General features: G+C 48.6%; 1 protein-coding gene across 4 annotated transcripts in view; it reads left to right on the top strand.

Moving 5' to 3' along the window:
• CLCN4 (Cl-/H+ antiporter 4) overlaps positions 1–14,898 on the top strand; it is an 80,322-nt gene that overhangs the window by 21,468 nt on the left and 43,956 nt on the right. For 3 of the 4 annotated variants that reach the window (XM_022559807.2, XM_089904811.1, XM_089904812.1), the window contains exon 2: positions 13,939–14,093. In XM_022559807.2, the coding sequence (XP_022415515.2) occupies positions 13,950–14,093 (144 nt within the window). In that variant the 5' untranslated portion in view covers positions 13,939–13,949. Of the gene's footprint in view, positions 1–706; positions 5,321–13,938; positions 14,094–14,898 lie in introns of those variants that run through there. The other variant, XM_089904810.1, reaches the window with a different exon arrangement.

Below are 14,898 nucleotides of genomic sequence, written 5' to 3'. Positions count from 1 at the left end.
GGGAGAACTGTTGGGAGGGGCGCCGGTGTCGCTGTCAGGGCGGGGAGAACTGGTGGGAGGGGCGCCGCTCTGCCTGTCAGGGCGGGGAGAACTGGTGGGAGGGGCGCCGCTCTGCCTGTCAGGGCCGGGAGAACTGGTGGGAGGGGCGCTGCCCTCGCTGTCAGGGCGGGGAGGACTGGTGGGAGGGGCGCTGCACTCGCTGTCAGGGCAGGGAGAACTGGTGGGAGGGGCGCCGCTCTGGCCGTCAGGGCGGGGAGGACTGGTGGGAACGGTGCCGCACTCGCTGTCAGGGCCGGGAGAACTGGTGGGAGGGGCGCCGCTCTCGCTGTCAGGGCCGGGAGAACTGGTGGGAGAGGCGCAGCTCTGGCTGTCAGGGCGGGGAGAACTGGTGGGAGGGGCGCCGGTGTCGCTGTCAGGGCCGGGAGAACTGGTGGGAGGGGCGCTGCCCTCGCTGTCAGGGCGGGGAGGACTGGTGGGAGGAGCGCCGCTCTGGCCGTCAGGGCGGGGAGGACTGGTGGGAGGGGCGCCGCTCTCGCTGTCAGGGCCGGGAGAACTGTTGGGAACGGTGCCGCACTCGCTGTCAGGGCCGGGAGAACTGGTGGGAGGGGCGCCGCTCTCGCTGTCAGGGCCGGGAGGACTGGTGGGAGAGGCGCAGCTCTGGCTGTCAGGGCGGGGAGGACTGGTGGGAGGGGCGCCGCTCTGGCCGTCATGGCCGTGAGAACCGGTGGGAGGGGCGCCGCTCTCGCTGTCAGGGCGGGGAGAACTGGTGGCGTTGGCAGGAGCCAGGGAACCCGGCCTCAGGAACTGGAAGGCCCTTGCTTTTTTGTTCAGTTTCTCGGCTGTCGCTCTTGACATTGGCGCGGGCCGTTCTTTGCTGTTCGGCCGTCCTGCGCATTTAGGATGTTTATCAGCATCCCTGGCCTGTACCCACTTGATGCCACTCCCTGGCCTCCCCCGCAATTGTGACATCCGAGAATGTCTCCAGGCACTGCCAACTGGCTGCTTAGGGACACAGTTGGCCCTGGAAGGCCACTTTGGGCGGAAATGACCTGTGAATCCACATGGTTCAAAGGTCACCAGTTGACTCTGGGGCCCCCAAATATAACCCCTGCAGGGACGTGCCCAAAAGGCTCGTTTGGTCCAGTTTTGAATTAAGGCAGAATTTCTCCACCTCAGCGCTGTCGGCACTTGGGGCCGTCCTGGTCACTGTAGGGTGCTGAGCAGTATCCCTGGCCTCCACCCACTAGATGCCAGCAGCACCCCTGTCAGATGTGACAAAATGTGCCCAGTGACCCCTGGGGGCAGAATTGCCTGTTGGGTGCCACTGGTCCATCCATCTTTGGTCTGTGTCGCCCGGTCTCATCCCCCCGCTGTAGACCCGCCGTAGAGGTGGTGGCTCCCAGGGTAGCCACTCCCCTGGAAAGAGGGTCCTCCTTTTCTCTGTCGTCCGCGTGTGGCACTGCATGGGTCCCCTGCTCGCCCCACAGCCAGTCGCTGTGCCTGGCGGTTGGAGACTGTCATTGGCCAGCCTGGGTCACGTGCCCACGGTGGGAAGGGGAAGCTTTGGTACCAAATGGAGGGGAGGGACAGTTCTGGGGGGCGAGAATGGCCTGCTCTTGCATCCCTGTGCGGAGCTAAATGCTTGGCTGCACTGCCATCTAGTCAGTAACCAGCTCGTCTAGCGAATGCCAGGTGCCGGCGTTTCTCTGCCCGTTTCTAGGCCACCTCGGAAGGCGCTCAGCCCTTTTACAGGTGAGCAGCCCATGCTCGGCGGGTCTGGCGAGGCACCCACATTGGCCTGCAGGGCCCAGGTGTCCTAAGCCCCCATGCCCCCTTCAGTTTCTTCCTCCAGGCCTCCCTCCACGGGCCTGTCAGAGGGCTCTTTCAGAGCATCCTCTTCTTCTCCAAACACTTCTGCATCTCAAAAGAAAGTGAGCGTTTTTAGACAGCCCCGAAGTCCCTGCCCATCGAACTGGAGCTTTCCTCCCCACCATAGTCCCCTTCTACCCAAACCTTCAGGACCGTGGAGAGTGGGGAAGGGCTTGTGCTCCAAAGAAAAATGACACTACTATCGCTGGAAGAAGGAACAGATGCGCTGGGCAAAAGCCACAAATGAGAGTCGTGCCTAAGAAACTGCATTTCCTGATGGGCAGCCCACATTTTCAAACACTTCTTCAAATGGCAAAGTATAGCAAACACGTCCCAAAGTGCATAACACCTGGCTGTATGGCTTAATGGATCGAACACGAAGCCTCCGTGTCACACCTAACGTATAATTTATAGGATGCCACGTAGATGGAATCACACAGTGTGGATTCTGACGCGGCTCGACTCTTCAGTCAGCAGGCTGTGTGAGACACACCCAATGCAAGCACACCTTGGGAAGCACTGGAGTCAGAGGGTGTGTAGAAGCCGAGAAGCCACTGAAGGTGACAGAGGAGTGGCCACGGGTCGGAGCGGGAATTGGCCTTGAGTTGCTCAGGGCACAGAGCACAAGCCCTGGGCTGTGGAGACAGGAGTTCCTGTGACCTGAGGCAGGAGTTGGGGCTAAAGGAGGCTGAGGGAAGGATGGCAGGTGAGGCAGGGCAGGGTACTGGTTGGAGCAGACAGAGAGGAGGCAGGCCCCGCCCAGCGGACTCAGCTGCCCCAGGCAGCAGGGCTGCTCACACAGCACCCTCTGGTGGCCCCGTGGTGCAGTGACACCCCCTCTGAGCCCCAGGGAGCCCAGGCTGGTGGCCTTCAGAGGAGCGGCCAGCACCAAGGAGCTGGCGGCCAGCAGACGTCAGCCCTGAGTTTAGTGCCTGCTGTAATCCATGCAGGTTGCAAGAAAAGTGACTTGTGATTGGTTGTTGGAGCTTCTGGAAAATCTGTAAGACATGAAGCTTTTTTCCATATATATTTTTTAGTTGTCATCTAAGGCCTGGCTCTGAACTCAGTGTTCTGGGATCCTCTCCTCCTTGTGTCCTACTCCTTTCATGGTCTCTTGTGAGTATGTGTGACCTCTAGCCCTGATGGCCTTGACCACTTTGTCAAAGTGATGCTATGACCATATTTGTATTCACAAGCCAGGGGCATCTGGTGTCTTGAAGCATTTGGATAGCTAATTTGTTGGAGAAACTTTTCCGATGGTAGGATATCATAGAAACCTTGATGTGTATGTGTGTGTGTTAAGAACTACCTTTTATTCCCTTGAAGCTTCCAGGTTGAAACGTCGCTCGGGAGGTCCTGTGCTTGCATTTGCAGGGTCCCATCCTTCCCTTCCAGAATCCTGTGCAGGAAGGCCATGCCTCTTCATCTTTGTACATTCCCAGTGGATGGTGGTGCTTGCTCTGCTGCTTCTGTTGGTAGGTGAGGCTTGACGGCCTGCCGGTGGCTCTGGCACTGTGGACAAGGGCCTGGCAGGTGGGTGGCAGATGCCCCATGACTGCTTGTGTCAAGTAGCGCCCAGCAGCCCCCGAGCGCGGCCTGTTTCTGTAGGTCGCACGTCAGGGCACACATTCACATGTCTTCTTTCTGCTCTGTTTGGGCTGCTCTGCGCTTCAACGACCGAAGGGCTGACTGGACGAATTGTGACCGAGACTGCATGGCCCCTGAGCTGAAAATATTTCCCATCCGGCCCTTTGTAGGAAACATTTGCCAAGCCCTGAATGGCATTTGAGTTACTGCGAGGGCACAGGGAGGAGAAGGACGGCAAGGCCAGCTTGCTGCAAAGGCTCACGGGGCCGGGATGAGGTTTTGGTGGCAGTTTCTCCCACGCCCACGCTGCCGGAGGAACCTGCTGGAACTCACCCTTGGGGTGACCAGCCTTCCTTGCTGATTGGAGACTTTCAACTTTTTTTTTTTTTTTTTTTTTTTGGCCGCACTGTGCAGCTTGCAAGATCTTAGCTCCCCGACCAGGGATCGAACCCGGGCCCTCGGCAGTGAAAGCGCAGAGTCCTAACCACTGGACCGCCGGGGAATTCCGAGACTTAATATTTTAATCTGGGTGATGACTTTTCATTCCATCTGCCCAAGTCATCTGGGGATTAGCTAGTAGTGTCATGGCTCCAAGTGGGAGACCAGCCAAATGTCCATCCACAGTAGAATGGATAAACTCACTGGGGTCTGTTTGCACCATTGAATACTATAGGACAGGAAGCGGCAAAGAACGTCATCCCGTGGGCCAAATCCAGCTCACTGCCTGAGCCAAAATGAGCTAAGAATTGATTTTTATATTTTTTAATGATGGAAAGAAACTGAAGGAAGAATAATACTTGGTGACAGGTGAAGATTATATGAAATTCAGACTTCATTGTCGATAAGTCGAGTTTCATTGCCACACAGCCCCAGCCATTAATTTGTGTATTGTCTCTGGCTGCTTTTACGTGACAGTGGCGGAGTTGAGTAGTCCCGACAGAGGCCACATGGCCCACGAAGCTAGAGATATTTACTCTCTGGCCCTTAATAGAAAAAGTTCGCTGTTGTAGAGCATAGAGAATGAACGAACGATAGTTAGATAAACTCAACACCATGGGTAGATCTTACAACACAGTGTAGAACAGAAGAAGCTGGAAACAAAAGATCCCATTTGTATAAAGTTCAAAAACGGGCAAAATTCATCTGTGGTGTGAGGATACTGATTACCTTTACGGGTGGGGTAGGGGCCTGGAAGGGGCCGTGAGGGAGCTTCTGGGCGCTGGTCGCGTTCTGTCCTTGATCTGGGAGCTGGTTATGTGCGTGAGCTCACTTTGTGAAAATTTGAGGAGGTGTACACTTAGGACTTTTGCCTTTTTATGGATAGATGTTTATTTCAATAAAAAACTTACTTAAGAAAAGTGATTTCAGTCTGGCAGCTCCTCAAAAGGTTAAATGTAGACTTACCATATGACCCAGTAATTCTGTAGTAGTATTCACCCATAAAAAGGAGTGAAGCACTGATGCTCCAACATGGACAAACCTTGAAAACATTATAACAACAGAAAGAAGCCAGACACAAAAGGCCACATATGATATGATGCCATTTCTGTGACGTGTCCAGAAGAGGCAAATCTGTAGAGAAGGAAAGCAGATGAGTGGTTACGAGGGGCTGGGCCAGGAGAGGGACTGCTGTGGGCATGGGGTTACTTGTAGAGGATGAAAACTTCTGGGATTAATAGTGCACCTCTGTAGCCAGAAGGAGAAGGTCCCAAGATGACAGCCACCTCGCCTGCTCTTTCGTGCTGCCCTTCCAAGCACAGGTGACTCGAAGGTTGACAGGGGGAAGGCCTGACTTCTCCACCAGGTAATCCAGACCTGCCCCCAGATCCAGGCCAGATGAGTAATGCAGAGCAGTTTCCAGAGCGTAAGTAAAATGAGGACGTTAGATTTGCTACTTCTGTTTACTAAAATAGCAGTTGCACGAAAAACAGGGCAAGTTGGAAGATTGTAGATAACTCACTTCCTGGACTTGCCCTGTGATTATGCCCAGGCCAGTCCGGCGTCCCTGGTCTCTGTTTCCCTCTGGCTTGATTGGAGAGGAACAAGCATCTTCCTAGCAGCTACTGGTGTGCGTGCATTTCCATCAAGGACAGGAGCGTGGACTCTTGGCTTCTTGTTGGTTACAAGATCCCCCTGCTTACCTGGGGCTTGCTTTTTCTATGTTTTTAATAATCTTTTCTGAGTTACACTTTTGGGTTCCCATTTCTAACTGTTAAGGGCAATAATGCTCACAGATATCACTACAGCTTTTGAGGATGTGAGATTATCACTCAGATGATCTCAGTTTTGCCAACAGTGAAGAGTATGTTCTTTTTTCAAATGATTTTCTGCTCTGTAATGACTGGTAGAAACAGCTGGCAGTGAAGACAGCTCTGAAACTTCTGGAAAGTTCCCTAGGCTTAACCAATATCTGTGCAGAGACAAAAAGTTTTGATGGGGCTTCCCTGGTGGCGCAGTGGTTGAGAGTCCGCCTGCCGATGCAGGGGACACGGGTTCGTGGCCCAGTCCGGGAAGATCCCACATGCCGCGGAGCGGCTGCGCCCGTGAGCCATGGCCTCTGAGCCTGTGCGTCCGGAGCCTGTGCTCCGCAACGGGAGAGGCCACAACAGTGAGAGGCCCGCGTGCTACAAAAAAAAAAAAAAAAAAAAGTTTTGATGAATTGAAGATTCTTTGCTTGTCCCCGAGCGTGTGGAAGGGGCTGGTACTAAGTTTCAGTCTCTGTGTCATCTGCTCTGGGTGGAAAGCACCTGAGAAACAGTCCAGCCCAGGACTGTAGTTTTTGAGAGGAGGGTGGTGAGGGTCAGCGGGGGCAGCGGAGGTCACACAGCCAGATGGGATTCACGCAAATTTCTCGGTTAGTGGTCTTTTCACTTTGAGTAGATGTATTTCGTTTGAAAGAAAATAGTCTCTAATTAATGTAAACACTTTGAGGAGTTTTCAGGAGAAGATATTTAAAATGCCAGGCATGGATTCATGTTTTAATGGCCTCACGAGTTCTTGGTGAACAGAAATCGCAGCAGGTCCCCCCAAAGTTCAGTTTGACTTGCTTAATCTCCCTCTGCAGAACTGGAATCCATCAGGTCCCTTCTGTGAGCTACAGACATCAAAGGACTGATTAGACAAACTTTGGGAATGAGGGAACATGCAGGGTGGTAAGGAAAATGTGTTTTCATGAAACACTTAAGGGTTTTTTTTTTAAAGATTATTATTTTTTATTGGAGTATAGTTGCTTTACAATGGTGTGTTGGTTTCTGCTGTACAACAAAGTGAATCAGCTATACGTATACATATATCCCCTCCCTCTTGGACCTCCCTCCCGGCCCCCCCCCAATCTCGCCCATCTAGGTCATCACAGAGCACCGAGCTGAGCTCCCTGTGCTGCACAGCAGGTTCCCACTAGCTATCTGTTTTACACGTGGTAGTGTATTCATGTCAAACCTAATCTCCCAATTTGTCCCACCCTCCCCTTCCACCCCCCTTGTCCACATGTCCATTCTCTGTGTCTGCGTCTCTATTCCTGCCCTGCAAATAGGTTCATCTGTACCATTTTTCTAGATTCCACATGTATGCATTAATATACGATATTTGTTTTTCTCTTTCTGACTTACTTCACTCTGTATGACAGGCTCTAGGTCCATCCACGTCTCTGCAAATGACCCAGTTTCATTCTTTGTTATGGCTGAGTAATATCCCATTGTATATATGTGCCACATCTTTATCCATTCATCTGGGTTTTTTAAATATCTTTATTGGAGTATAATTGCTTTACAATGGTATGTTAGTTTCTGCTGTATAACAAAGTGAATCAGCTATACATATACATATATTCCCATATCTCCTCCCTCTTGTGTCTGCCTCCCACCCTCCCTATCCCACCCGTGTAGGTGGTCACAAAGCATCGAGCTGATCTCCCTGTGCTATGCGGCTGCTTCCCAGTAGCTATCTATTTTACGTTTGGTAGTGTATATATGTCCTTGCCACTCTCTCACTTTGTCCCAGCTTACCCTTCCCCGTCCCCATATCCTCAAGTCCATTCTCTAGTAGGTCTGCATCTTTATTCCCGTCTTGCCCCTACGTTCTTCTGACCTTTTTTTTTTTTTTTTTAGGTTCCATATATATGTGTTAGCATACGGTATTTGTTTTTCTCTTTCTGGCTTACTTCACTCTGTATGACAGACTCTAGGTCCATCCACCTCACTACAAATAACTCAATTTCATTTCTTTTTATGACTGAGTAATATTCCATTATATATATGTGCCACATCTTCTTTATCCATTCATCTGTCGATGGACACTTAGGTTCCTTCCATGTCCTGACTATTGTAAATAGTGCTGCAATAAACATTGGGGTACATGTCTCTTTTTTTTTTTTTTTTTTTTTTTTGCGGTACACGGGCCTCTCACTGTTGTGGCCTCTCCCGTTGCGGAGCACAGGCTCCGGACGCGCAGGCTCAGCGGCCATGGCTCACGGGCCCAGCCGCTCCGCGGCACGTGGGATCTTCCCAGACCGGGGCACGAACCTGTGTCCCCTGCATCGGCAGGCGGACTCTCAACCACTGCGCCACCAGGGAAGTCCTACATGTCTCTTTTTGAATTATGGTTTTCTCTGGGTATATGCCCAGTAGTGGGATTGCTGGATCGTATGGTAATTCTATTTTTAGTTTTTTAAGGAACCTCCATACTGTTCTCCATACTGGCTGTATCAATTTACATTCCCACGAACAGTGCAAGAGGGTTCCCTTTTCTCCACCCTCTCCAGCATTTATTGTTTGTAGGTTTTTTGATGATGGCATTCTAACTGGTGTGAGGTGATACCTCATTGTAGTTTTGATTTGCATTTCTCTAATAATTAGTGATGTTGAGCATCTTTTCAAGTACCTCTTGGCCATCTGTATGTCTTCTTTGGTGAAATGTCTATTTAGGTCTTCTGCCCATTTTTTGATTGGGTTGTTTGTTTTTTTGATATTGAGCTGCATGAGCTGTTTGTATATTTTGGAGATTAATCTGTTGTCGGTTGCTTCATTTGCAAATATTTTCTGCCATTCTGAGGGTTGTCTTTTTGTCTTGTTTCTGGTTTGCATATTAAAAGGATCTTACACCATGACCAAATGGGATTTATCACTAGGTGCCATGATGGTTCAGCATCTGAAAATCAACCCATGTGATACACTACATTAACAGAATGAAGAATAAAAATTACATAATCATCTCAATAGATGCAGAAAGAACATTTGACAAAATTCAACACCCTTTCGTCATTAAAAACATTCAATAAGCTAGGATAGCTTGTTGAATATGAAAAGCCCACAGCTACCCTCATACCCTGTAGATCCTTTCTTGCCTTTAAGGATTGGATAAAAGATCTAGGTGTCCTTTGTGTCTTCTGAAGTCCCTGTGTAAATATGGTTGTGTAAGAGAGATGCTCTTTCTTCAGGATGGACACCTCCAGCGTGAAGTTCGATTCCATCCTGTCTCTGTTGCCAGCTGTGTTATCTGTTGCTGCAACTAAGTTAGTTGTCCTCCCTTGCAACTAACTTAGCCATCTTCATTTCTTCTCTCCCTTGGAGCCCACGTAAATCATACCTGTTAAACATTGTTATGATGCTGCTACATGACAACCCTTTCAAAAACACCTGGTGGCTTAAAACAATAACCATTCATTTTTCTCACGGTCTGCAGGTCAGCTGGGTGGTTTGATTGGGTCAAAGCCAGCTGCTCTTGGCTGGGCTCACTCATGAATCTGTGCTTGGCGAGCCTGGATGATCTAGGATGGCCTCAGTTGAGATGACCCACCTTGACTCCATGTGGTCGCTCATCTTCCAGCATCTAGCCTAGGTTTCTGCTCATGGCAGAAGGCCAAGGAAGAAAGCAGAGGCCGCGTCGCCTTTGGGGTCTAGACTCAGTACATGCATGCTGTCACTTCCACTGCATGTCCCAAGGCCAGCCCTGATTCAGGAGCTGGAGAAATAGACTCTACCTCTTAATGAAGAAGAGCCGCAAGGTCCCACTGAAAATGCTGTAGAGGCAGGAACAGGTAGAGAATCTGAGCCGTTTCTGTGTTCAGTCCACCGTGTAGATAGGGAGTCAGCAAACGTTTTCTGTAAATGGCCGAATAGTAAACATTTGAGGCTTTGGGGGCCATTTGGCCTTTGTCATAAATACTCAACTGTGCCGTTGCGATGTGAAAGCAGCCACAGACAATATGTGGAGTGGGCATGGCTGTGTTCCTCTAGAACTTATTTACAAAGCCAGGCAGCAGGCCGGATTTAGCCCACAAGCTGCAGTTTGCTGTGCTCTGACCTCGACGATCCAGACCAAGTAGGAATCTCAGATGCAGGATCTAGGATGCTGTCCTTCCTGAAATCATAAGCAGAGGTGTCCTCTGCCAGCAGAAGTGCTCTTATTGGAGAGAAGAAGTAAAACCAGGTGAGAGGAGCAAGGGCTCCCCTCTAAGGTGCAGATGACTGTAGTTGACCCTTGAACAACGTGGGAGTTAGGGACACTGACCCCCAGCGCAGTCGAAAAGCCGCATCCTGCTCTCACTGCCTCAAAACCAAAGGAATTGATGAATGACTCACCCAAGGGCAGGAAGCTGAAACAGTCTGGATAGAATCAGGACTCAAACCCTAGTTCTTGTGATTCTACATATTGGGCTCTCTAATCGAACACAAACTTTTCCCCTCACGTAGGTAAAGAACTGTAAAACGAAAATACAGGTATGATATTTATTGAAAAAATCCACGTATAAGTGGACCCACCCAGTTCAAACCTGTGTTGTTCAAGGCTCAGCAGTATTTGCATCCCTTTGGGTGCCATATTGAACTTACACAGGTTAAGTTTATTTCTCATCAAGTCCTTGGAGTTCATTCCTTTTTGTTCCTGTGTTTGGCTGGATTCTCATTTCCTATCCATCTATATCTCCCAGGGGATCCCAGATAGAATTCTTTCCATTTTTATTTTCTTTTCTTAAATTTTTTGGCCATGCTGCACAGCTTGCGGGATCCTACTTCCTTGACCAGGGTTCGAACCCCTGCCCTCAGCAGTGAAAGTGCAGAGTCCTAGCCACTGGACCACCAGGGAATTCCCTCTTTCCATTACTTCTGACCTGGATGCCCTCTTCTTACACTTCTGGTCCTCCTGTCTTTCTTAACCCGAGCTTCAGAAGCGAAGTCACCACCTCCTTCTGGGCCCCCAGGGAAAGCCTCCAATTAGATCTACGGATTAGATCATGTTTATTTTCCTTTACCAATTATGCGTCTGATTGTCAGGACCATGACATGCTCCACCAAAGTTTAAAGATACATTTGTTCTCCAGAGTGACTTTTTGTTTCAGTCATTATTGCTTGGAGTTGTTGCTTGACTAGAGATTTGGTTAAATTTCAGGTAACATGAACTTCTTTTTAATAGAATGTCCAAGTGTCTGCAATTCTTCGATCTGCTGGCTTGGTGTTACTTACACGGGCTACCCATTGTGGGTCAGCAGCCTGCCATCTTCTTTTTCCCATCAGAGATTTTCTTTACCACATATAATACAAGGCTATTACCATCTTGTGTTTCTAGAAATGAAATCTTTGCTTTCTAATTTTATTTCTTCCCTTTTATTATTGGTTGCTACTGACTTCTGCAATATGATTCTTCCCTGGGCATTCATCAGTGGGTATAGTTTTCAGCTTGACATGGCTCAGACTTCAAACTTTTAAAGTAGCAAAGTTGCACAGACAGTCAATAAGTCAATAACTATCGCCATTTTATTGCTTGTAAGGTGATTACTCCACTTTGCCTGTAGCGACTTTTCAATTTGATCAAAATGCAGTTTTGTCAGGTCGTGGTTGAGTCCTCCAGATATAAAAATACATAAAGCAATTGAGAGAAGCCTGTGCTCAAATATTTTAATAACTACCCTGCACTTCTTTAACCATCTTATTCCGGCACTTTTGTGGTTCCCGTCGTATAATTCAAATTTCCATCCTCTTTGCCAAAGAAATTTTGATTTAGTGCTTATTCCAACCTCTTGTCTTTGTAAGAGTGTATTATTTTTCTTGCTAACTGGTGGTGAGCATTGGTCCTGCTGCAAAGAGTTTTCTCTGTGTCAAATTATTTCCTGTGTGATCTGTAAATCAGGTTCTGATGGTGGTGTAACATGGAAGATGTCTTGGTTTATTTGAGATTGTTTTCCAGACAAGGGGAGGCAGAATAATAGGAGTGGAATTGTTATCTTAGGCAGGAAAGGAAGAAATCCTCCACTTTGCTACTGCCCTGGCAGCAGGCACCCTTTTGACTGTATTTTAAGGAAAATTAGAAGTGAGGGCCTGCACTCGGGGCTGCTTGTCCGGGGCAGTGTGCTGCCAGCCTGGTATGGCTCTTGGTTTGTCTTAGTCTGTTCGGGCTGCTATAACAAAATACCACAGACTGGGTGGCTTATAAACAACAGACATTTATTCCTCACAGTTCGGGAGGCTGGCAGTCTGAGATCAGGGTGCCAGCATGGTCAGGTGATGGTTCTTTTTCCAGTCACAGATTTCCTGTTGTGTCCTTACATAGTGGAAGGGGCAGAGGAGCTCCCTGGGGCCTCTTTTATAAGGGCACTAGTCCCATTCTTGAAGGTACTGCCCTTATGACCCAATCACCTCCCAAAGACCCCACCTTCTAATACCATCCTTTGGGGGTTAGGCTTTCAATGTATGAATTTGGGTGGGGAGACACACACGTTCAGACCATAGCATGGCTCACGTGGCAGGTTGTCCTGCCTCCTTGTCATCCCCATGGCATCCCCCCCGGCCCCGGTGCAGAGGACCACTCCCTCTGTGGATCACCTTGGCTCCCACCAGTGAGTTAAGTCTTAGCATTTTCACTCTGCTGTTGCTGTACCTCTCGAGTATCCGCAGAGGTTGTCTGCCTCAGTGGTCCACTTTATCTCCCAGGAGAACTGGTTACTGGTTTGACTACAGTGATTTGGTTTTGAGTGGTATGCCTCAACCCTGTTTCCCCCAGGCCTCTCATGTTGATGCCCTGCTTTTGCAGAATGTGAGGTTTTCCAGAAATGGTTATAGTTGACCCTCATTATGAGCGGTTCCGTATTTGTGAATTTGCCTGCTCACTAAAATGTATTTGTAACATCCAGGGCAATACATGGGGCGCTTGCCCGGTCAGTGCACATGCAGAGCCTCAAAAAGTTTGAGTTGCCAGGAATGCATGATCCCAGCTGAGGTTGGAGAAATTGGTGCTCTGCCGTCTTGTTTCAGTGCCCAGACCAGAAACAAGCATTCTTTTCACAGTCTCTTTAGTGCCATATTTTTCGCATTTTTGTGCTTTTTTTATTAGTAATTTTGCTGTTTCCAGTGGCCTTGAAATGCAGGGCAGGAGTGTCTGTAGTGTTTCTAAGCACGAGAAGGCTGTGCTGGGCCTTATGGAGAGAATATGTTTGTTAGACAAGCTTCCTGCAGCGTGAGTGACAGTGCTGTTGGCTGTGAGTTCAGTGGATGAACCAACGATATATATTTGATAAGGTGTCTTTAAACAGAAACACACAAAACAAGGTTGTATATTGATTGGTTGCTGAAAATGTTGTGGCCAGAGGCTCGAAGGAACCTAACCCCGTAATTTCTCTTGGGGACGGTGATTTAGTACTCACTAATTCGGTGGCCATGGTGACTTTATAGCACAAAACTACCACAAATAATAAGAAAGTAACGTTTGTCAGAAACAGACTCACAGACTTAGAGAATGAACTTATGGTTACTGAGGGGAAGGGTGGAGGAAAGGGATAGTTAGGGAGTTGGGGATTGACATGTACACCTGCTGTATATAAAATAGGTAACCAACAAGGACCTACTGTGTAGCACAGGGAACTCTGCTCAATATCCTGTAACAACCTAAATGGGAAAAGAATTGGAAAAAGATACATGTATATGTATAACTGAATCATTTTGCTGTACACCTGAAACCAACACAACATTGTTAGTCAACTATACTCCAATATAACATAAAGAGTTTAAAAAAAGAAATTAACGTTTGTGTCTCCCCAAAATTCATATGTTGAAACCTAATCCCCAGTGTGATGGTATTGGGAGGAGGGGCCTTTGGGAGGTGATGAGGTCATGAAAGCTGAGTCCTCATGGATGGGATTAGGGCCCTTATAAAAGAGACCCCAGAGAGCTCCACCAGATGAGTAGATGGCCATCTGTGAACAGGAAGTGGGCTCTCACCAGACACTGAATCTCTAAGTAAGTGCCTTGATCTTGCACTTCACAGCCTCCGGAACTGTGAGAAATAAATGTGTGTTGTTGATAAGCCACCCAGTCTATGGTATTTTTGTTATAGCAGCCTGTGCTCACTAAGACAGACTATATGTATCTTTCATCACAGCAGAGGTGTCTATGCTGAAATGTCTTTCCTGTGCAGGAAAATAGCACACGTGGATTGTTCTGCCAGGTCTGTGCAGATGTTCTGCTCACGTTTTTAACGACAGGTTTTCTCTCCCAGGTGTAAGTAGCATGGTCAATGCAGGAGCGATGAGTGGCTCTGGAAACCTGATGGATTTCCTTGACGAGCCGTTCCCTGATGTGGGGACGTATGAGGACTTCCACACCATCGACTGGCTGAGGGAGAAGTCACGGGACACCGACAGACACAGAAAGGTACATGCTGTTCATAAGGACACTGTGAGGGGAATCCCTTCGGAGGGCTGGGGGCCATGCTTTTATCAGAGAGTCACTGAGCTAGAGCTTGGGTTCATGTGTTGTGTGCTGAGCTAGGTTCTAGAGAAGAGAAGGGCTAGTGGGAGAGGCAGAGATGTGGACAGGTAATTCTAATACCAGGTGCTTTGGGTGGAAGGCTATGTCATACAGAGGTGTAGTGTGGAGGGCAAGGAGGGGGGCTCTGGAAACAGACAGATTGGGTACATCCTGACTTTGACATCTTTAGGCTGGCTGACTTTTGGGGTGCCATTTCTGGACCCCATCTTCTCATCTGTAAGGATGGAGTTAATTATACCAGAAGATTAAATGGGGCTGTATGTGTAGGAAAGCACATATTACAGTGCCTGGCCTCTTGTAGGCAGTCAATATATATTTTTATGGGCTGCAGTAAAGTTATGTATCAAGTGCTGTGGGATCATTTAGGAGGGATGGTTAGGGAGGGAGTTTTTAGAGGGCGTGAGATTTCAGTGGGGTCTTGAAGGATGACTAAGAATTTGCCAGGCAGAGGAAGGGGAAAGGATTCTCATCAGGAGTGGCTCATTTAGGCAGTTCAAGGAGCTCTAAGGTTTGGTGGCAGATTCACGGAAGGGGAGAACTAGAGATGAGTCCGGCCACGTGGGCGATGGGGCCACATTGGGAACCACTGAGTAGACCATGAAGAGGAGTTTAGATTTCCTTTTTTTCTTTTAAGATTTATTTTATTATTTATTTATTTATTTAATTTATTTATTTTTGGCTGCAACGG

This window comes from Delphinapterus leucas, chromosome X (assembly GCF_059928025.1).
Source record: "Delphinapterus leucas isolate spDelLeu-1000000601 "Yukka" chromosome X, BTC_Dleu_Yukka2, whole genome shotgun sequence".
NCBI lineage: Eukaryota > Metazoa > Chordata > Mammalia > Artiodactyla > Monodontidae > Delphinapterus > Delphinapterus leucas.
This window is presented reverse-complemented; position numbering and strand designations above follow the sequence as displayed.